This window comes from Pseudophryne corroboree, chromosome 4 (genome assembly GCF_028390025.1).
Source record: "Pseudophryne corroboree isolate aPseCor3 chromosome 4, aPseCor3.hap2, whole genome shotgun sequence".
Classification (NCBI taxonomy): Eukaryota; Metazoa; Chordata; class Amphibia; order Anura; family Myobatrachidae; genus Pseudophryne; species Pseudophryne corroboree.
In genome coordinates this window covers 867,209,076-867,231,268 of record NC_086447.1, presented here as the reverse complement: position 1 = coordinate 867,231,268, position 22,193 = coordinate 867,209,076, and the positions used below count along the sequence as shown (strand labels likewise).

At 46.2% G+C, this 22,193-nt stretch overlaps 1 protein-coding gene across 3 annotated transcripts; it reads left to right on the top strand.

Annotated features, from left to right (window-relative positions):
- Positions 1-1,184: 1,184 nt before the first annotated feature.
- On the top strand, positions 1,185-22,012 carry RRP36 (ribosomal RNA processing 36). Of its 3 annotated transcripts, none has more exons than XM_063918736.1 (8): positions 1,185-1,284; positions 1,840-2,210; positions 12,179-12,311; positions 14,979-15,045; positions 17,619-17,723; positions 18,799-18,873; positions 18,951-19,068; positions 20,418-22,012. In XM_063918736.1, exons 1-8 carry the CDS (start codon positions 1,262-1,264, stop codon positions 20,546-20,548), a joined length of 1,023 nt encoding a protein of 340 aa, XP_063774806.1. In that variant the 5' UTR covers positions 1,185-1,261; the 3' UTR covers positions 20,549-22,012. The 3 variants fall into 3 exon arrangements, with proteins under 3 accessions (XP_063774806.1, XP_063774807.1, XP_063774804.1); XM_063918737.1 differs by lacking the exon at positions 1,185-1,284 and adding an exon at positions 1,472-1,577; XM_063918734.1 differs by lacking the exon at positions 1,185-1,284 and adding an exon at positions 1,591-1,648.
- Positions 22,013-22,193: the final 181 nt, after the last annotated feature.

The following is a 22,193-nucleotide window of genomic DNA, read 5'->3' as shown; positions in this document are numbered from 1 at the left end:
TACGGATGTACACCAGGGAAGGGCATTGTAGTGACATTAGGATGAAGTTGCAGACACAGTTGCTGGAAAAGACCCAAGGAAGGCTGCCACTGCGTCTGAATCTAGCAGGGCTGTTTTTCTATCTCAATCTGCCCCTGGTCACTTGCTGTACCTGGCGCAAGTGCCAACCGCCTGTACACACTCCAGATGCACTGATTTATTGACCATGACTTGTGCTGCACAGCCGATGTGATGGCGCCATTCACAGACCTACTAGGGGAGCTCACCCGCTGGTGGGCTCACAATATATTGGCCGTTTGAGGGAATTTACGGGTATATATAGATATCAGTTGTTCGAGTGAACATACATGCCAGTGTGTACCCAGCTGAAGAGACAGAAATGCTGTCTAAATATTGAGAAAATCAGCTGCGGCATCAGCACAAGCAGGCCCTATGATGTAGTGCAGCCAGGGTGTGGTATGGAAGACCTACAATGTCTAGGTCGACCTAGTCAAAATGCTGACAGAGTCAAAGGGTCAATATGGCAATAGGCACTTTTTTTTTTTGCATTTTTAAGGTTAATGTGGATATTTTTTCCATCTGGGACCACCATTTGTAGAAATGCGTCCTTTCGCCACGTCTCGGGCAATGTCTTGCTCTGCTCCGCTTTGCTCGACATAAAATTACTAAAGGTCATGATTTGTGACATGGATAGTGAAGGATAGAAGAACTTCAAAAACATGAACTCCCCCCCCCTCCCCCCCTAAGAAAATAAAAACCCAAACAGACATGTGTCTGCCACGTGTGTCGACCATGTCAACCTTTTGTCAATGTCAACTTATATGGTGTCGACATAGACTTGTACAGTCTATAGTCCGGATCCCAGTGCAGCTGCAGCCACTATAGGTATGGTAGCGTCTAGATTCTCTTCGTGCAGAGGACCTTTCCCATAACCCCCTGGGTCCATGTCACAATCTATTTGGAATAGAAAAGTGTGGCGAGCGAAGCGAGACACCGTGCCCGATGTCTGGCGAGCGTCCAATGCTGCATAGAAAAAAAAAAAATACCCCAAACGGACGGAGAACGAAGAAAACATTTAGGAGCTGTAAGGGCGGAAGTCCTCTCCTGCCCACTCGTTTTGTCACGTCCAGGTCCTTTGCACGAAGGCAACATAGAAGAGAGAGCTGCTGCTGGCTGGGTCTGTCTCTGTCGCAGACAGTGACAGCGCCTCCAAGAGGCCGGAGGAGCACGCGGCACCGGAAGTGAGGGGCTGTGCATTTTTATGAAGCACAATAATAATACGAGGTAAAGCGCCATGCACATCGGGCGGGCAGAGAGCACTCCCCGGCCTCCATGTCTCTTTCTCTCCCGGGTATGTGTTTTCCAATCTTTCTGCAAGTGGCCGTCAGATAACGCTCTGTCGTGCCTGTTTTTTATAGTGCGCAGGCGCAGTCAATGGCGACGGTGATTGGTGGAGGGTTATTGCAGCTCTTCCAATCAGAGTACAGAGAAGTGTTTCCTGGGGATGACGGGGTTCTGGAGTAGACAAACTTGTGCAGCTGACTTCCATAGGTGTAACAACGTGGGAGAGCAGGAGAGTGAGTTATACTGTATATACATCAGTGTGCATAGCATTCACTGTCATGGGCTCTGTGTGTACTGCTGCTGTGTATGTATGTATGTATGTATGTACGTATGTATGTATGTATATATATATATATATATATATATATATATTTTTTTTTTTAGATAGGTACTGTATAAGCAGGGTGGCTGGCATATGTGGACCCTGCTTTAATGATGGACATAATATTGCTGGCATTTCTCTCACGCACCCCATGTATTAATAATGTCTTACAGGAGGGAAGTTGCTCCAGGACTTTTCCTGCCAAACATGTCGGCCCCTGGAACGTTCCGCGGTTCATTCAGTGGAAAAGGAGTGGGCAGCGCTGGTCAGACCACTGGGAGACTATCCCACCACAAGAATAACCCTGCTAGGAACAAGGAGAGAGCACAGCAGCAGAAAGTGCTAGGGAAGTCGCAGCTTCTGAGGACACCCGACCCCACAGCAGAAATGAATGAGGACACCGATGACTCGGGAGACTCCAGCAGTGAACATGACGAAGTTCAGCCATTGTCTGCTCTGGGGAACTCCAGTACCGAGAGTGAGAGTGGGACTGACACAGACCAAGAAGAAGAAGACGACGATGTGGACGGAAATACAGGAAAAGGTACTGTAATCTGTAGTATGCAATGTTAGTAAAGCATTATTCTGTCTAATCTGTCCTGGTCCACACTCTACTACCTGCACTTGTTCTCTAATTGTGCCGGGTTCCTCCCAGTGTCCTGGCTCTACATTTCACACACGCTTGTCCCTCTATCCTAGTGCCACGTTCCACCCCTCACACCTGTCCCTCTATCCTAGTGCCACGTTACACAGATATACTTGTCCTTTGTCCTGGTGCTATGTTCACACCCTTGCCTAGTGTCTTGGTGCTGACCCTCCATCCTGTATTCTGGTGCTATGTCTGTCCCACATCCTACCATATCTCCTGGTGCAGTGTCCAACATCCTACCATATCTCGGTAGATGCTAGATCCAGGTGGCTTAAGGGACCTATGACGTCAGGGGGAGGAGCCACATCAGTAGTTCTTCTAATATCCACGCCACCAACTACTACCTTTAGTAACCCGGTGCCAAGGGTAGTGAACCACCGAAGCGTGGCGAGCGTACTTTTCGGGTACCTTGTTCGGCTGTGGCTCCTCCCCCTGGTGACGTCAAAGGTCCCTTACCCCACTCGGATTTAGAACCAACCTACACATCTCCTGGTGTCCTGTCCCACATCTGCCATCCCCTCAGAATGTTGGCGCTACACCCCTTCCTCTATGCAGGTGTCACATTCCACTTCACTTGCCCTTTGTCCTGGGGGGATCCGGTCTGAAGATCGACAGTGTTTAGATCGGCCACTATAGGTCGACATTCACTAGGTCGACAGGGTTTGAATGTGGACAGGGTTTCTAGGTCGACATGTTCTAGGTCGACTGCAAAAGGTCGACATGAGTTTTTCACTTTCTCTAACGTCCTAGTGGATGCTGGGGACTCCGTCAGGACCATGGGGATTAGCGGCTCCGCAGGAGACAGGGCACAAAAATAAAGCTTTAGGATCAGGTGGTGTGCACTGGCTCCTCCCCCTATGACCCTCCTCCAAGCCTCAGTTAGGTTTTTGTGCCCGTCCGAGCAGGGTGCAATCTAGGTGGCTCTCCTAAAGAGCTGCTTAGAAAAAGTTTTAGGTTTTTTTATTTTCAGTGAGTCCTGCTGGTAACAGGCTCACTGCATCGAGGGACTTAGGGGAGAGAAGTCAACTCACCTGCGTGCAGGATGGATTGGCTTCTTAGGCTACTGGACACCATTAGCTCCAGAGGGATCGAACACAGGCCCAGCCATGGAGTCCGGTCCCGGAGCCGCGCCGCCGACCCCCCTTGCAGATGCCGAAGATGGAAGAGGTCCAGAAGCAGGCGGCAGAAGACTTTTCAGTCTTCCTGAGGTAGCGCACAGCACTGCAGCTGTGCGCCATTGTTGTCAGCACACTTCACACAGCGGTCACGGAGGGTGCAGGGCGCTGGGGGGGCGCCCTGGGCAGCAATGTATAATACCTTTTTATGGCTAAAAAATACATCACATATAGCCCTTGAGGCTATATGGATGTATTTAACCCCTGCCAGATCTCACAAACTCCGGAGAAGAGCCCGCCGAAATAGGGGGCGGGGCTTATTCTCCTCAGCACACAGCGCCATTTTCCTGCTCAGCTCCGCTGTGAGGAAGGCTCCCAGGACTCTCCCCTGCACTGCACTACAGAAACAGGGTAAAACAGAGAGGGGGGCACTTTTTTTGGCGATATTACTATATTTAAGCTGCTATAAGGATACAACACTTATATAGGGTTGTTCCCATATATATTATAGCGCTTGGGTGTGTGCTGGCAAACTCTCCCTCTGTCTCCCCAAAGGGCTAGTGGGGTCCTGTCTTCAATAGAGCATTCCCTGTGTGTCTGCTGTGTGTCGGTACGTGTGTGTCGACATGTATGAGGACGATGTTGGTGTGGAGGCAGAGCAATTGCCGGTAATGGTGATGTCACCCCCCAGGGAGTCGACACCGGAATGGATGGCTTTGTTTATGGAATTACGTGATAATGTCAGCACATTACAAAAATCAGTTGACGACATGAGACGGCCGGAAAACCAGTTAGTACCTGCCCAGGCGTCTCAGACACCGTCAGGGGCTGTAAAACGCCCTTTACCTCAGTCGGTCGACACAGACCCAGACACGGACACTGAATCTAGTGTCGACGGTGAAGAAACAAACGTATTTTCCAGTAGGGCCACACGTTATATGATCACGGCAATGAAGGAGGCTTTGCATATCTCTGATACTACAAGTACCACAAAAAGGGGTATTATGTGGGGGGTGAAAAAACTACCTGTAGTTTTTCCTGAATCAGAGGAATTGAATGATGTATGTGATGAAGCGTGGGTTAACCCAGATAGAAAAATGCTAATTTCAAAAAAGTTATTGGCATTATACCCTTTCCCGCCAGAGGTTAGGGCGCGCTGGGAAACACCCCCTAAGGTGGATAAGGCGCTCACACGCTTATCAAAACAAGTGGCGTTACCGTCTCCTGATACGGCCGCCCTCAAGGATCCAGCTGATAGGAGGCTGGAAACTACCCTAAAAAGTATATACACACATACTGGTGTTATACTGCGACCAGCCATCGCCTCAGCCTGGATGTGCAGTGCTGGGGTGGTCTGGTCGGATTCCCTGACTGAAAATATTGATACCCTGGATAGGGACAGTATTTTACAGACTTTAGAGCAATTAAAGGATGCTTTTCTTTATATGCGAGATGCTCAGAGGGATATTTGCACTCTGGCATCGAGAGTAAGTGCGATGTCCATATCTGCCAGAAGAAGTTTATGGACACGACAGTGGTCAGGTGATGCGGATTCCAAACGGCATATGGAAGTATTGCCATATAAAGGGGAGGAATTATTTGGCGTCGGTCTATCGGATTTGGTGGCCACGGCAACTGCCGGGAAATCCACCTTTTTACCTCAGACCCCCTCCCAACAGAAAAAGACACCGTCTTTTCAGCCGCAGTCCTTTCGGTCCTATAAGAAGCGGGCAAAAGGACAGTCATATCTGCCCCGAGGCAGAGGAAAGGGTAAGAGAGGGCAGCAAGCAGCTCCTTCCCAGGAACAGAAGCCCTCCGCGGGTTCTGCAAAGCCCTCAGCATGCCGCTGGGGCTTTACAAGCGGACTCAGGAACGGTGGGGGGTCGACTCAAGAATTTCAGCGCGCAGTGGGCTTGCTCACAGGTGGACCCCTGGATCCTGCAGGTAGTATCTCAGGGTTACAGGTTGGAATTCGAGAAGTCTCCCCCTCGCCGGTTCCTAAAGTCTGCTTTGCCAACGTCTCCCTCAGACAGGGCGACGGTATTGGAAGCCATTCACAAGCTGTTTTCTCAGCAGGTGATAGTCAAGGTACCCCTCCTACAACAGGAAAAGGGGTATTACTCCACGCTATTTGTGGTACCGAAGCCGGACGGCTCGGTAAGACCTATTCTAAATCTGAAATCTTTGAACCTGTACATACAAAAATTCAAGTTCAAGATGGAATCACTCAGAGCAGTGATAGCGAATCTGGAAGAAGGGGACTTTATGGTGTCCCTGGACATAAAAGATGCTTACCTGCATGTCCCAATTTGCCCTTCACATCAAGGGTACCTCAGGTTCGTGGTGCAAAACTGTCATTATCAGTTTCAGACGCTGCCGTTTGGATTGTCCACGGCACCTCGGGTCTTTACCAAGGTAATGGCCGAAATGATGATTCTTCTGCGAAGAAGAGGCGTATTAATTATCCCTTACTTGGACGATCTCCTGATAAGGGCAAGGTCCAGAGAACAGCTGGAGGACGGAGTAGCACTAACCCAAGTAGTGCTGCAACAACACGGGTGGATTCTGAATTTTCCAAAATCTCAGTTGACCCCGACAACACGTCTGCTGTTCCTGGGAATGATTCTGGACACGGTTCAGAAAAAGGTGTTTCTTCCGGAGGAGAAAGCCAAGGAGTTATCCGAACTTGTCAGGAACCTCCTAAAACCAGGAAAAGTGTCTGTGCATCAATGCACAAGAGTCCTGGGAAAGATGGTGGCTTCTTACGAAGCAATCCCATTCGGCAGATTCCACGCACGAACTTTTCAGTGGGATCTGCTGGACAAATGGTCCGGATCGCATCTGCAGATGCATCAGCGGATAACCTTATCGCCACGGACAAGGGTATCTCTTCTGTGGTGGTTGCAGAGTGCTCATCTGTTAGAAGGCCGCAGATTCGGCATACAGGACTGGGTCCTGGTGACCACGGATGCCAGTCTGAGAGGCTGGGGAGCGGTCACACAGGGAAGAAACTTCCAGGGAGTATGGTCAAGCCTGGAGATGTCTCTTCACATAAATATACTGGAGCTAAGAGCGATTTACAATGCTCTAAGCCTGGCAAAACCCCTGCTTCAGGGTCAGCCGGTGTTGATCCAGTCGGACAACATCACGGCAGTCGCCCACGTAAACAGACAGGGCGGCACAAGAAGCAGGAGAGCAATGGCAGAAGCTGCAAGGATTCTTCGCTGGGCGGAAGATCATGTGATAGCACTGTCAGCAGTGTTCATTCCGGGAGTGGACAACTGGGAAGCAGACTTCCTCAGCAGACACGATCTACACCCGGGAGAGTGGGGACTTCATCCAGAAGTCTTCCACATGATTGTGAACCGTTGGGAAAAACCAAAGGTGGATATGATGGCGTCTCGCCTCAACAAAAAACTGGACAGGTATTGCGACAGGTCAAGAGACCCTCAGGCAATAGCTGTGGACGCTCTGGTAACACCGTGGGTGTTCCAGTCAGTGTATGTGTTTCCTCCTCTGCCTCTCATACCCAAAGTACTGAGAATTATACGGCAAAGGGGAGTAAGAACGATACTCGTGGCTCCGGATTGGCCAAGAAGAACTTGGTACCCGGAACTTCAGGAGATGCTCACGGAAAATCCGTGGCCTCTACCTCTAAGACGGGACCTGATTCAGCAGGGACCGTGTCTATTCCAAGACTTACCGCGGCTGCGTTTGACGGCGTGGCGATTGAACGCCGAATTCTAAGGGAAAAAGGCATTCCAGAAGAGGTCATTCCTACACTGGTTAAAGCCAGGAAGGAGGTGACTGCACAACATTATCACCGCATTTGGAGAAAATATGTTGCGTGGTGTGAGGCCAGGAAGGCCCCCACGGAGGAATTTCAATTGGGTCGATTCCTACATTTCCTGCAAACAGGATTGTCTATGGGCCTCAAGTTGGGGTCCATTAAGGTTCAAATTTCGGCCCTGTCGATTTTCTTCCAGAAAGAATTGGCTTCAGTTCCTGAAGTCCAGACTTTTGTAAAAGGAGTACTACATATACAGCCCCCGGTTGTGCCCCCAGTGGCTCCGTGGGACCTTAATGTAGTTTTGGATTCTCTCAAATCCCATTGGTTTGAGCCACTCAAATCGGCGGATTTGAAATATCTTACATGGAAAGTAACCATGCTACTGGCCCTGGCTTCAGCCAGGAGAGTGTCAGAATTGGCGGCTTTATCGTATAAAAGCCCATATCTGATTTTCCATTCGGACAGGGCAGAACTGCGGACGCGTCCTCATTTTCTGCCTAAGGTGGTGTCAGCGTTTCACCTGAACCAGCCTATTGTGGTGCCTGTAGCTACTAGCGATTTGGAGGATTCCAAGTTGCTGGACGTTGTCAGGACATTGAAAATATATATTTCAAGGACGGCTGGAGTCAGAAAATCTGACTCGCTGTTTATACTGTATGCACCCAACAAGCTGGGTGCTCCTGCTTCTAAGCAGACGATTGCTCGTTGGATTTGTAGCACAATTCAACTTGCACATTCTGTGGCAGGCCTGCCACAGCCTAAATCTGTCAAGGCCCATTCCACAAGGAAGGTGGGCTCATCCTGGGCGGCTGCCCGAGGGGTCTCGGCATTACAACTCTGCCGAGCAGCTACGTGGTCGGGGGAGAACACGTTTGTAAAATTCTACAAATTTGATACCCTGGCTAAAGAGGACCTGGAGTTCTCTCATTCGGTGCTGCAGAGTCATCCGCACTCTCCCGCCCGTTTGGGAGCTTTGGTATAATCCCCATGGTCCTGACGGAGTCCCCAGCATCCACTAGGACGTTAGAGAAAATAAGATTTTACTTACCGATAAATCTATTTCTCGTAGTCCGTAGTGGATGCTGGGCGCCCATCCCAAGTGCGGATTGTCTGCAATACTTGTACATAGTTATTGTTACAAAAAAATCGGGTTGTTCTTGTTGTGAGCCGTCTGTTCAGAGGCTCCTACGTTGTCATACTGTTAACTGGGTTCAGATCACAAGTTGTACGGTGTGATTGGTGTGGCTGGTATGAGTCTTACCCGGGATTCAAAATCCTTCCTTATTGTGTACGCTCGTCCGGGCACAGTATCCTAACTGAGGCTTGGAGGAGGGTCATAGGGGGAGGAGCCAGTGCACACCACCTGATCCTAAAGCTTTATTTTTGTGCCCTGTCTCCTGCGGAGCCGCTAATCCCCATGGTCCTGACGGAGTCCCCAGCATCCACTACGGACTACGAGAAATAGATTTATCGGTAAGTAAAATCTTTTTTTTTTTTTGTTGAACTTTTTCATATTCAACGATCCATGTGGACTACGATTGGGAATAGTAACCTGTGCCGAGCGAAGCGAGCAATGCAAGGGGACACGATGCACTAATTGGGCTTCCCGGTCACTGTACGGAGAAAACGACACCAAAAAAACATGAAAAACTCATGTCGACCTTTTGACCTAGAAAATGTCGACCTAGAAACCCTGTCAACCTAATGACTGTCGACCTAGACACTGTCAATCTAATGATCCACACCCGTCCTGGGGCCCTGCTCCACCTCCCTTCCCCCTGCCTGGCTTGTCCTTTGTAATAAAGCTACTTTCCTGCCCCCTGTGCTTGTTCTCTGCCCTGGCCCACTTTCCGACCAGCGCTTGCCCTGTGTTCATGTACCTGGTACCCCTATTCCACTGCTGCCCTCTCTGCTTCATCTGTCTGTGCCTTGGTCCTCGTATTTCTGCATTGTTATCAGGTCCTCCTTTCTCAGTCCTAACTTGTCATGTGTTGGCGTTCCCCTTCTTGTCTCCTGTACATGGGCCATCATTCCGAGTTGTTCGCTCGCTAGCTGCTTTTAGCAGTATTGCACACGCTAAGCCGCCGCCCTCTGGGAGTGAATCTTAGCTTAGCAGAATTGCGAACGAAAGATTCTCAAAATTGCGAATATAAATTTCTTTGCAGTTTCTGAGTAGCTCGAGACTTACTCTGCCACTGCGATCAGTTCAGTCAGTTTCGTTCCTTGTTTGACGTCACAAACACACCCAGCGTTCACCCAGACACTCCCCCGTTTCTCCAGCCACTCCCGCGTTTTTCCCAGAAACTGCAGCGTTTTTTCACACACTCCCATAAAACGGCCAGTTTCCGCCCAGAAACACCCACTTCCTGTCAATCATACTCCGATCACCAGAACGAAGAAAAAACCTCGTAATGCCGTGAGTAAAATACCAAACTTCTTAGCAAATTTACTTGGCGCAGCCGCAGTGCGAACATTGCGCATGCGCAGTTTGCGGAAAATCGCTGCGATGCGATGAAAAAGAACGAGCGAACAACTCTGAATGAGGGCCATGATCTGAATATAACTTGGTTTTATGCATTGTATTTTGTGAGATATTTTGGTTTAGATCCCCTCTTACCCTGTGTTTGGCATCTATCATTTTGTCAGTATTTTTCTATGGCACTTGTGCATGTAGCACATTTTATGTAGTAGCTTTACTGTTATTACTCTTTACTGTGTTGTCTCGCTAAGAAACCTACCTTAGTTCACCAAAGTCTTTTAAAGAACCACTTACTCGTAACATACAGGTTTCCTTATATAAAGGCTACTAATAAGTCACAGACATGTAACAGGTCTCATTCCTTTACAGAAGATGACATCCTGTTCTACATTAGTTACTTATCAGAGTGCTAAGGTTCTGTTATCGGCTAATGTAGGCTGCAGTGGGGTTACTGACAGGAAGTCTGCTGTGGGTAGGGAAATATCTTCCTGACTATCACTGTTTCGCTTATCTTCAGTTCTGATATTGTCCTGAGACTTTTACTTATGTCTTATTAGTCATTATTGCATAAAGATGTATTCGTTAACATTAATTTATATAGTGTCAGTATATTCCTTTGTGCTTTACAACCGGAAAGAAACACCATAATAAAGCGAGACTGGGGCTAGTGGCTTAGTGGCTTAGAGGTAAGAGGGCCTTGCTCGCCATCTTAAATCTATAGGACAAGAGGAAGCAAAGGACAGTTCTAAGTGAGGGAAGACATCTGGGCAGCGAGCTTGAGGGTTTTATTGTCCTGTCCACAAAAATAGAAATGTTGGTTAAGGAATGTCAGATGGGAATATTATTGTTACTCTTTTTAAAAGTTTAAGTTTGAGGTGGTGAGATGACATTCAACATGAAATCAGAAAGACAGTAACGCGGCCATCGCGGATGGTCAGAGATCTGGGAAGGATAGGTAAATTTTTGAATGTTCTATGTAGAGATGATGCTGAAACTCATACACCTTTCACACAGAGGTGTCAACCCTGGTTGAAATTCTCGGGACTTGGACCCCCCGGAATTTCGACCTGGGTTGACCTTTTCACACAGAAGACATACCTGTGTTGATCCACAAATTACCAGTTAGAACTGCTTTACCCAGTAATTTGCTTTCCCGCGTGAAAGGGGGGTCAGGCTGGGTCCATCTGCTGGGTTCATTCTGGCATTAAAATACCAGGAATTTCAAGCGTTTCTGTCTGATAAGGGTATAAATGAAGCTTCTTAGTTTGTCAAGGTAGTTTTTTATAGATAGAGAAAAGGAGGGGACCTAGGAATGAGCCTTGTGGTGTACAACTGAGAAAGGAGGAAGAACCAGAGAAACGAACACTGAACAGTTTGATAAGTATAAAAGGTCGAGGATAAAGCTGTGCCCTGAAGTCCTAGGGATTGTATTGTTTGAGAAGAGAGTGGTCAACAATGTCCGATACAGTGGTGAGACCCAGGAGGTGGGTGTAGAGTCATTGGCCATCTTCTTCGAGTGATTTGACAGTTTGGGTCTGTATATAGTTTTTCTTTTCAGGTTAGGAGTACATGGCCTACTTGAGTAATGACGTAAAAATAGCGTTTATTCAAGGTTCGGATGAGCCCAGGAGATAGAGACTGACAGAGTAATGAGGGGATATGATTGAGAGGAGAGGTAGTAGAGTAGGAAGATAAGAAGAGAGTAAATATGTAATGATCTTTTGTGGGATCAATTGAAGAGAATGTCCCAGAGGGTTCAGGAAGGAATTGAGCAGGTTACCCGGTGAGGAAGAGGATTCCACTTCAATTCTGGTCTTTTCAATCTTGTCCCAGAAGTAGGAATCAAGACCTTGTCTAGTGATGGTAGTTGGTGGGTATGGTGTTTGAGCGGTGAAATGTATTATAGATGCATTTGGGGTTAGAAGCCTGAGCGGGAAATGAGACATTGGAAGTAAGGTAACGCTCACATTTTAGGCTTATCCCTTTAATCATTGTAAAACGTCCTCTTTGCAGAAAGATTTTGTCTTTTAGCTCATCATAGGAAGCTCCTAAGATGCATGTAAAGACACCTTTATTCTAATGAAAGGGGAGATGTATCAAACCTTTGAGAGAGATAAATTGGATAAGTTACCCATAGCAACCATTAGCTTCTACCTATCTAGCACAGTCTATAAAATGACAGAAACTGGTTGCTATGGGCGCTCCCTGAACATCAATATCTCATTAGCTGGAGTCTATTATTTTATATATGGAACTAGCCATTATTATGATGGTCAGTCTCTTCCCAATTTCCAATGGTGTCTCTAACAGTCCTTGTATGATGGCAAAGCTGAGCTGCTCACAGCACCATACCTAATGCTGTCTGTTCCCAGAGGTGAGGGCCCATCCATACAAAAGTTACAGGACCCTAATCCCCTGTGTGTTTCCGATAGCGTATACCTACCAGGCTCACCTCTTGTCTGACTCCCTCTCCCACCAGAATTGTCCACCATGTCTTTTGAAGAACTGATCCACCTACAGAGCAAGGTGGGGAAAAAACAAATGTACAAAACTATTCGAGCATCTCGAGGGAAGAAGCCGGAGGGTGAGAGGGTGCGGCCCACCAACAAACAGTAAGTGTGGAGCAAGTGACTTAAGGGGTCTATTTATTAACATTATTTTTACTAAAAAATAATGTGAAAAAGGGTGTTTTGATAATTACGCCAGCCTCAGCCTCGCATCTGATGGACACACACACACGCTGATCACAGTTTATAAAACAAAAGTGTAAAAAAAATCAAAAAAAAAATCATACTTACCAGTCCCAGGAGCCGGTGATCAGTGCCCTGGACGGACTGCCGTCATCGGATCCTTCTGTGCGCTGCTGTGACCCACTGTGCAGTAAAGTGATGCTGCAAAATGGCGCGCACGGAGGGGTGGTTAGTCACGACGTGGGGGGAAAGCGACCCAGCGACGATGTCGGTGGTGTCAGTACATGCGCAGCAGGACATCCAAAGTATTTTTTACAAAAAATACCCCAATAAGGCTGCGGAGGGCATTTACAGGGACAGAGCTTGCTCTGCATGTGATAACTGATACACCCATGCGATGTAATTAACTTTTGCAGTGCGGATTGGGTTGTTTTTATCACCTTGCATTTGAGTATGTAGATGGTGATAAATCGGCCCCTTGGACTGTAACTCTGTCATGTTGTGTTGTTAGTAATGATGATGCTATGTATTGTTACTTATACATGCATACGGGACATTATTATAACTATTAAACATACAATAATTTGCATGGGTATAGATTAATGTAGTCTAACTATACAAATATTACCAATAACAGTGCTCGGATCACAAAATTGTGTAGGTAATGCAAAGGCGTGCAGCCGCGGCGGCATAGCAGAGGCGTGCAGCCTCGGCGGCGTAGCAGAGGCGTGCAGCCGCAGAAGGTGTCGGGCCCGTGCTCACCTGCGAGCTTATCATATAAAGCAACAAACATAGAAAATGTGGGAATCCCATAGAACTTAAATGGCTGCTTGCACAGATCACTTAATATGGAAGCAAGGTTAAACATCTGCGTAAAGGGATTTTCAGGGACTATCTGGTGTAAAGGAAGAAGCCCCATACTAGTGGTGGTGATCTGAAGAGATAGGACATGCAAGGTAGATATTACATTTCGCAGACATCGGAGAGTGGTCTGGTGGGGGGGGATGTAGGAGGGAAGCAGTGGGAGCAGTGGCTTAGATGGGATGCAGGTGAGGTACGGAGAAGGGGGCATTGGAGATTAAGTGTGTTATTTCCCTACTAACATTTGAAAAATGAATTGGGATTTTTTTTCTCTCCATCCACCACCTTGCAGACTCTATCTATACCATTTCTGTGTTGCTGTGATTTCCATATGGCATTTTATACAACTAGTGGTGCTGTGGCTTGCTTTTTAAATTTGTAATGTTTTATACACGTCAGACTTTAGGCATGCCATTTTCAATTATTATATAGATTATCATTATTTTTGTTCTTTTACGTGGTCCACCATACAAAGATGGTATGGCACACAGCAAAAACACACGTATGCACAAGACTGATTCAACCTTGTTAATAAATGGACATATTTGTCAGTTAGAGGAGAGATGGCCCTGCTCGCGGTAGCTTATGTTCTAGAGGGAATATGGGTGGACCTAAAGGGTGAGGGGACAAGGCTGTGGCAAACAGGCAAAACAAGTTGGAGAATTAGGAGCAGGTATTCTAGGCTACAATACAAAGGTTGGGAGTTAAGGGCACATTAAGTGCTAGGAGGCTACGTGAGAGTTTGAGTATGGGAGGTTGCATCCAAGATTGGGAGCAGTAAGGGGGAAATCATGGAGGTGGGTAGTAGTGATCAGGGAGCATGAGAGAAGGGGGTAAGTGATGGAGTGGGCGCGAAGGAGTGTGTCGGCAATTGAGGCAGGAGATATAGGGTGAAGAGTCACAGTTGGAATGTGAGTGAGGTGCATTGCGAGAGGTAAAGGAGACAAGTAGAGGTGTTGAGGGCCTAAAGCGAGGCTAGCTGTAAGTTAAGATAAACTGGTGATGAGTAGGTTATATTATTTAAGGCAAATCATAGTTTTAGTGGGTTCAAGGGTGCAAGGGGGGGACCTGATCCTGGATAATGTCACGGAGGTGGAGGTTACAGCTTATAGATATGACTGAGGAGAAGGGGAGGTGTTGCCAACAGAGAGGGCAGTTTGGAGGGGGAAAGACAATGACTTCAGCTTTAAAGCTGTTGATTTTTAAGTATGTTCTGGGTCATCTATGAAGAGATGGTAGAGAGGACAGACAAGGAGTGGTCAGGGCAAGATCTGAAAATTTGAGTGTCCTCCAGCACGGAGAACAAAAAAGCTGATGAGCTCTCCAAAGGAAGAAGATAAGCGTCAAAAGAGAAGGGATCCAGGTACTTGAGAGACACCAACAAGAAGCTGAGGTGGAGGCGTGGAACAGGAATAGAGAAAGAGAAGCGATCGGATAAGTAGAAGGTGAACTACAGTATGAACAGTGCTGTATCATGAGGCTGATGGAGTGTAGGATTGGGTGGTTAACTGTATTAAATGCCGTATTGAGTTGAAGGAAGATGAGATCTAGACGTGGCCCTTAGATTTTATGATGAGGTTGTCATGGGTGGAAATTATGAGATTGAGTGGGTTTATGAGGGTATGGCAAGGGAGAAAGGAGGTTGAAGCATTGGTGCTTGGAGGAGTAGGCGTTTCTTTTTTTTTTTAAATAATGAAATGTTATGTTTAATATTGTTATTGATTTCAGACCCCTGGAAATATCCTCCAAGAAACCCATCCCTTTCCTGAGGAAGGTGGTCCCTGCCAAGAAGATGGTGAGATGGGCTGTTGTAGATCTCAGTACTGCTTTATGGTACACTGATTGCTCTCCCATTGTGATTTCACTACTGACTCTGTAGAGATTGTAATGGTGGGGCGTGTGAGATGGGGGAGTGGGTAGGCAGAGAACAGCTGGGGAGAGCTGGGAAGGAAACCCGTAGTTATTGGGTGTTAGGAGGGTTTGGGGTGCAGCATAACATGGTGTATGCAAACTACAAATAGTGGGGCAGATGTATTAAGCCTGGAGAAGGGATAAGGAAGCGATAAGTGCAAGGAGATAATGCACCAGCCAGTCAGCTCCTGTAATTTGTAAATCCGTTATGATTGGCTGGTGCTTTATCACCTTGTTCTTATCACTGCTTTATCACTTCTCCAGGTTAATACATCTGCCCCATAATTCCTTATCATTTCTTTCGTTATTTATATGGTACCACAGAGTCAAACATACATTCAAAAGTACAAGAACATAGTAAGTAATACATGAATACAGTTAGGTGTAATATTACAAGAATAATGCATGAACGCAAAATATAATGCAATAGTACAACAAAGCATAATAACAAGTACTAGCATGTCTGTCTGTCTGTCTGTCTGTCTGTCTGTCTGTCTGTCTGTCTGTCTGTCTTCTCTGCTGTAAGGGGGTTATAACTCTTCCCAGGGAACATTGTGGAAGATGTCAGGCAGCCAGTGAGAGCTGGGCGGGGTCTCTCTACAGCACTCTACTGAGCATGTGCTAGACTGACACCATAGAAGATTATATAATAGATCCCGTGAGTGTTGCTGTGGCGTAATCAGTGTCACAGCTATGTAGGGTATAACTGACCTGTAGCGTAATTCTGTGCTTGTAGTGTGGAGCTGATCAGTTTCCTTAGAGCTGTCGTATTGAGCGCCACAAAACTAATAGTGCTAGTCTTTTAGTATTCAGAAACTTTTAATGAGGGATCATGTCAGCAGTTGCCACTCTTCCAACATGAGGGTGTCATTACCACAATGTGATTAGCTGACAGCCAAAGGTCAACACAGATCTTCCATCACTGAGTGGTGACCAATGGGACGCGGTGTTGCATGCAGAGAGGGTGGTGATCCGGTGCTGCTGTCTATTGGGTTATTACATTGGTTATAATTAGTTTCTTTATACATCCTACACTATCCGTTTCTCTGCGCTGTCCATACAACAGTGTTTCATGAACTCGAGCCAGATATTAAAAGGGTGATTAGTGATCACGTTAGAATGGCTCGTAGTGGTTACTAAGTAATTATTGTGTCTGAGGCGCGACAATAATTTATTTTAATGCCCTTTTTCTTTTTTGTATTTATTGAAAATAAAAATAACACACACAGCATGATACAGTAGAAGGTACATCACAGAGAATAGCAGAATGCATTGTCGTTCTAGAATAAAATATATAACAATGATTGAGATAATAGCATAGCATTAAATAAAGGTTTCAGTCCATGACATCTCTAAGAGATGTCTATACACACATTGCTTCCTAAAATAGCTGAGATCCAGTGGCAAAGGTTTCCATATTGTACCACGTAGTCAGCAGAACTATCTTGCATACCTGTTCTTTCGTGGATGTTGGTAATTTGATTAAATAAGGCAACCAAATAGGGAAAAATTTTGCTAATGACCTTTTTCTAACTTTGTTTTGGTAATACAATAGACTTTTTAACCAACTATATTTATCAAGCACTCTGATCCTTCATAAATGGCTGTAACTGTTTCCCAGTGGAAGCTCTCTGATCCATGTGCAGTCAGTTACCGCATCTATATTATCTGTCAGGGATACGTTCTAATAGAATAAACCTGTTTTTTTCACATGGCTGCTGGTACGGGGTGTCATTCCGAGTTGATCGCTAGCTGCTTTCGGACGCAGTGCGGCGATTAGGTCAAAAAGCGGCATTTCTGCGCATGCGTATGGTGCGCACGCGCGACATACTTTCACACAAAACTATGCAGTTTAACACAAGGCCTAGCAACGCTTTTCAGTCGCACTGCTGATCGGTGAGTGATTGACAGGAAGTGGGTGTTTCTGGGCGGAAACTGACCGTTTTCGGGGAGTGTGTGTAAAAACGCAGGCGTGCCAGTTAAAAACGCAGGAGTGGCTGGGGTAACGGGGGAGAGGCTGGCCGAACGCAGGGCGTGTTTGTGACGTCAAAACAAGAACAAAACAGTCTGAAGTAATCGCAAGGTAGGAGTAGGTCTGCAGCTACTCTGAAACTGCACAATCTTTTTTTAGTAGCAATGCTGCGATCCTTTCGTTCGCACTTATGCTAAGCTAAGACACACTCCCAGAGGGCGGCGGCTTAGCGTTTGCACAGCTGCTAAAAGCAGCTATCTAGCAATCAACTCGGAATGAGGGCCACGGTACCTTAAGCTACTTGCAGTATGGGAAGTGGTTAGTGGGGTACTCTGAAAAATAGGGGTGTTACAGAAGCTGAAGAAAAGGTTTACAATTTGCATTTACTACACACGAGAAGAAGTGTCTCTGACAGGATACAGGATATAGCTGGAAAATCCTCTGGAAACAACATTATATTAATTGCAATATGAACTTTTTCGTAGATGCGAAGGGACCCTCGATTTGATGACCTGTCTGGGGCATACAAAGAAGATGTGTTTGAGAAGACATACAGCTTCCTGAATGATATCAAGAAGAGAGAAAAACAGGTGAATTGGGTGGGTGGGTGGGGGGGTCATAACCAAGCGGGTAATTCAGATCTGATCATAACCAAGGGGGTAATTCAGATCTGAACGCTGGGTTGTGTTTTTTGCTGCCCTGCGATCAGATAGTCGCCGCCTACAGGGGGAGGGTTTAAACGCTGTGCAAGTGTGCGTTCGCTTGTGTAGTAGAGCTGCACAAAAATCAGTGTGTGCATTCTCTGCGCAGCCCAGGACTTACTCAGCCGCTGCGCTGGAATTCTGCTGATCGGGGCCGGAGCTGACATCAGACACCCTCCCTGAAAACGCCTGAGCCCGGCTGCGTTTTTCCGGACACTCCCGGAAAACAGTCAGTTTACACCCACAAACGGCCTGTTCCTGTCGATCACCTTGAGATCGCTCGTGCGTTTGGATTTTTCGCTCCATCGCTAGGCGCTGATGGCCGTTGTTGAGCAGCACGCTGGTGCATTGCGGCTCAGACGCAGGCGCAGTTTGGATCTGATCGCACGCTGTGCTAAAACGCACAGCAGAGATCAGATCTGAATTACCCCCCAAATCACAGGCTCCACTTCAATGGTCATATTGGTTTGTCTCCCTGTTCTTCTCTACTGCGGTGTTTCCTTGGACCCTGTGCCATGTCAAAATGTAATTGCTTCTGATTGTCACAGAAGGTCCTAGTATGCAGGTCTTGGCGATCTCTTGGTCATCTTATGCTTGACCTCCAGGTACAGGACTCAATGTTTCATCAGGGCCTGAAAGGATTTCTCTTCAGTTCTTGGATTGGCTGTATTTACTGCAGATCTTACTATCAGGGACTCAATCGTTCTACTTTTGTGATGCCCTGTTTGTCTACCTGGAAAGTCACAGGGAGATGTGCGGTGCCTCTTCCCATTTTGCTTCAGGGCCTACACTGTGGTAGAGGTATTGGTTCCTCCAGGCAGTGGTATACCTCCACTGTCTAGATGCAGTGGTTTCTTTTCCATGTTTAGTCCTTCTCTTGAATGCCCTATGATGCGTTGATGAGCGAGCACCATGGTTGAGTTACTTGTCTAAATTGTTGACTAATCTCTGATTCTCGGAATAGGTCGTGGAGAAGAAGCTTCAGAAGACTCGTAACCCAGACCTGAAGGAGAAACTTGAGCAACTACTACGCAGAATGGTGAGGGGAAACTTCTCTGGGATGGGGCCTGAAGACACTGAATTCTGATGATTAAATGTCACTGCGTTTATATTCAGGATCAGCAGGAGGAAGCCGCACAGAAAAAAATTAAGCTAAGAGAGAAACAGCTGGAGTTCAAGAAACAGCAGAGAGAGCTGGCACAGCAAGGGAAGAAACCGTTTTATCTGAAAAAAGGTCAGTTTCTGCAACAATCAGCGACAAATGCGATTATGCGGTCAATTAATAATAGTCCATGTTCGGGTTCGCCATCTCTGTAAAGCATTTCTTAAATTCGAGATTCAACTTGGGCCCCAAAGAGAAGGGAGTGGCTCCACTGGCTGGTTCTACTGCCTGTGCATGTACCTCTACTCCAAAACCTAACGTTCTGGGAATTCAGAAAAGAGTTTCACAATCATGTAAATGGTTTTATACAGGTCGAAGGACATTTACAGTACAGTAGTGTTGTTCCTTCATCATGCAAAAATGTATTACCATTGTCCATTATATAGGTATTATAAGCCACAATTCAAACACTGTAGTCTACAAATTGAGTATGGAAAAGCAAATCTCAATGTGACTGCTTGTATTCTTATCTATTGCTAGATATAATAGATCAGTAAGTTGAATAGTGTTATGTACATGGAGTAATAGCCTCACCCTATGGCTTATTTTGAAATTTCCATGGTCCAAGAAGTGGTGCATTACTTTCAGGACTTACATCTGTCTCACCAGCTGACTGTTGTCGATCTCCTCTTGGATGTTTCCTTGTCCTGTATTCTGTCCCTATGTACAGTGCTACGGAACCCTTGTGGTGCAGTGGAACTAAAAGATTGTAACATCCAAAATGAAGCTATCCAGGCAATCACTCAGCTATATAAGGGGGTTATCCTAACCCTACACCGTCCCCATATTTAGATATAAAGCAAGATACTGTTAACCAGATGGATGCTCCAAGGAGAGATCTTTTCAAAAGGCCCAGACTAGATGTAGCTGGTTAGTTGGTACTGGACCTCTGCTCCAACTGAACAACTGCAATGTTTTAGTGGCATTCTGCCAGACATTCAGCTAATGCGTTTCCTCAGCAGTTGTGACTGCACCAAGACTGTTGATCTATACATATTGGTTATATCGTTAATTAGGCTAGGACTGGACCTGTTTAATTAGCAAGCCGATATTTGCAGCATAATCATGATGGTTCGGCTGTAAAATCATGTAGTGTTATCAGAGAAGAAAAAAGATATAAAGATAAGAGTTATGTTTACGTTCTGCAGTCGAAGTTAAGTAAATGAACTTGCACAAGCATCAAGAACCAGTGCAGGAAATCTCCATCAGTACACTGAGAATGTTCCAAGACCTTTAGAGAATGGGTCCAGGGTACTTGCAGAAGTCTGTTTGGAGACAGTTCAGCTGGCATTTGTGCTGGTTGATATTACTTTATCAGGGGTGTAATTATGCCTCTGTGGGCCCATAGCAAATGCTTAAGTTGTGAATGCTTATATTACTTGTGAAAGCAGTATGAATGGTTGTTCTCTCTCTTCTGTCAGGTGACATCCGTAAAATGGAACTTGCAGACAAATATCAAGAGTTGAAGAAAAAAGGAAAATTGGAGCATTTCTTGAGTAAGAAGAGAAAACGGAACTCCAATAAAGATCGTAGAAGACTCCCGAATAAATAAATCCCATGATGGCAATTATGGTCACCAGTGATGACAATCTTTACCATGGTGTAACATCCCGAACCTTAATTTCACTTTGGGCAGAGTTACCCTTTAAAAATTCCTTGTGATCTGGCGAGTCCCCCAATTTCAGTAGCTGTCCACCTGGGTCGTCTACTTCTTGCTGAGTCGGGCCTGTGCAAGCCGTGGACATGTAACTCTGCTGCCTGCATGAGAGTGAGGCATTAGGTGGCTCCTTAGAGCAGGAGGAAGTCTAGTCCCAGGTAGTAGTAGTATTACAAGCGTTTGCCCACGGCTTCCCTTGCATGAATTTTTTCATTTGGTGTGGATTTACCCTTTAAAATGTACTGTGGGGGTCATTCCGAGTTGTTCGCTCGCAAGCTGCTTTTAACAGCTTTGCACACGCTAAGCCGCCGCCTACTGGGAGTGAATCTTAGCTTAGCAAAATTGCGAACGAAAGATTAGCAGAATTGCGAATAGACACTTCTTAGCAGTTTCTGAGTAGCTCCACACTTACTCTGCCACTGCGATCAGTTCAGTCAGTTTCGTTCCTGGTTTGACGTCACAAACACTCCCAGCGTTCGCCCAGACACTCCTCCGTTTCTCCAGCCACTCCCGCGTTTTTCCCAGAAACGGTAGCGTTTTTTCACACACACCCATAAAACGGCCTGTTTCCGCCCAGAAACACCCACTTCATGTCAATCACATTACGATCACCAGAACGAAGAAAAAACCTCGTAATGCCGTGAGTAAAATTCCTAACTGCATAGCAAATTTACTTGGCGCAGTCGCACTGCGGACATTGCGCATTAACGACTATTCGCTCCGTTGCGACAAAAAAATAACGAGCGAACCACTCGGAATGACCCCCTGTGGACGCTGCAGATGTCATAGTTGCCTGATGGTGTCACAACTATTTTTCGAGATAATTAGGGAAATGTTCTGTATTTAAAATGTTACAGGATCTGGTGACACTATTGTCTGATTAGGAGCACTTTCTGTCTTCGGCCCATTGTCTTACTCTTGTACCGTTTCACACCATGGGGGGGGGGGATATGTACTAAGCCTTGGAAAGAGATAAAGTGGAGAGTGATAAAGTACCAACCAATCAGCTCCTAACTGCCATGTTACAGGCTAGGTTTGGCTGGTACTTTATCTCCGTCCACTCTATCCTTCTCCAAGGCTCGGTGCATTTGACTCCATATGCGTACGTTGATACATACTACTTCCATAATATTTATGGTTATTTTTATAGATTGTTGGAATGATTTAAATTGTGCGTCTTTTTTTTGCTCTTTGAAGTTGTGGATTGTAGAGAATCTTTCTCCTCTGCGGCCATTAGGTGGAAATGGAATAGAGGAATTTCTTCTATTACAACAAACCGCAATCACACGTTTAATGCCGTGACTTTGTTTTATTATGGATGTTCTATACTGTATAAATAAAGATAATCCCTACATAATATATGTCCTTCAGGTGTTTTTTTTATCATGCAGTGGGTGATGCAAAGAAGATTGGCTTATGCTCCCACATACTCCAGCCCTCGAGCGTTGGGCTTTCTTCTACTTACAGTAATGGTACAGGGAATGTTGCTCCAGACTGAAGAAGGGCAGCATTGGATGCTCTTCAACACTTTGAACCTCTT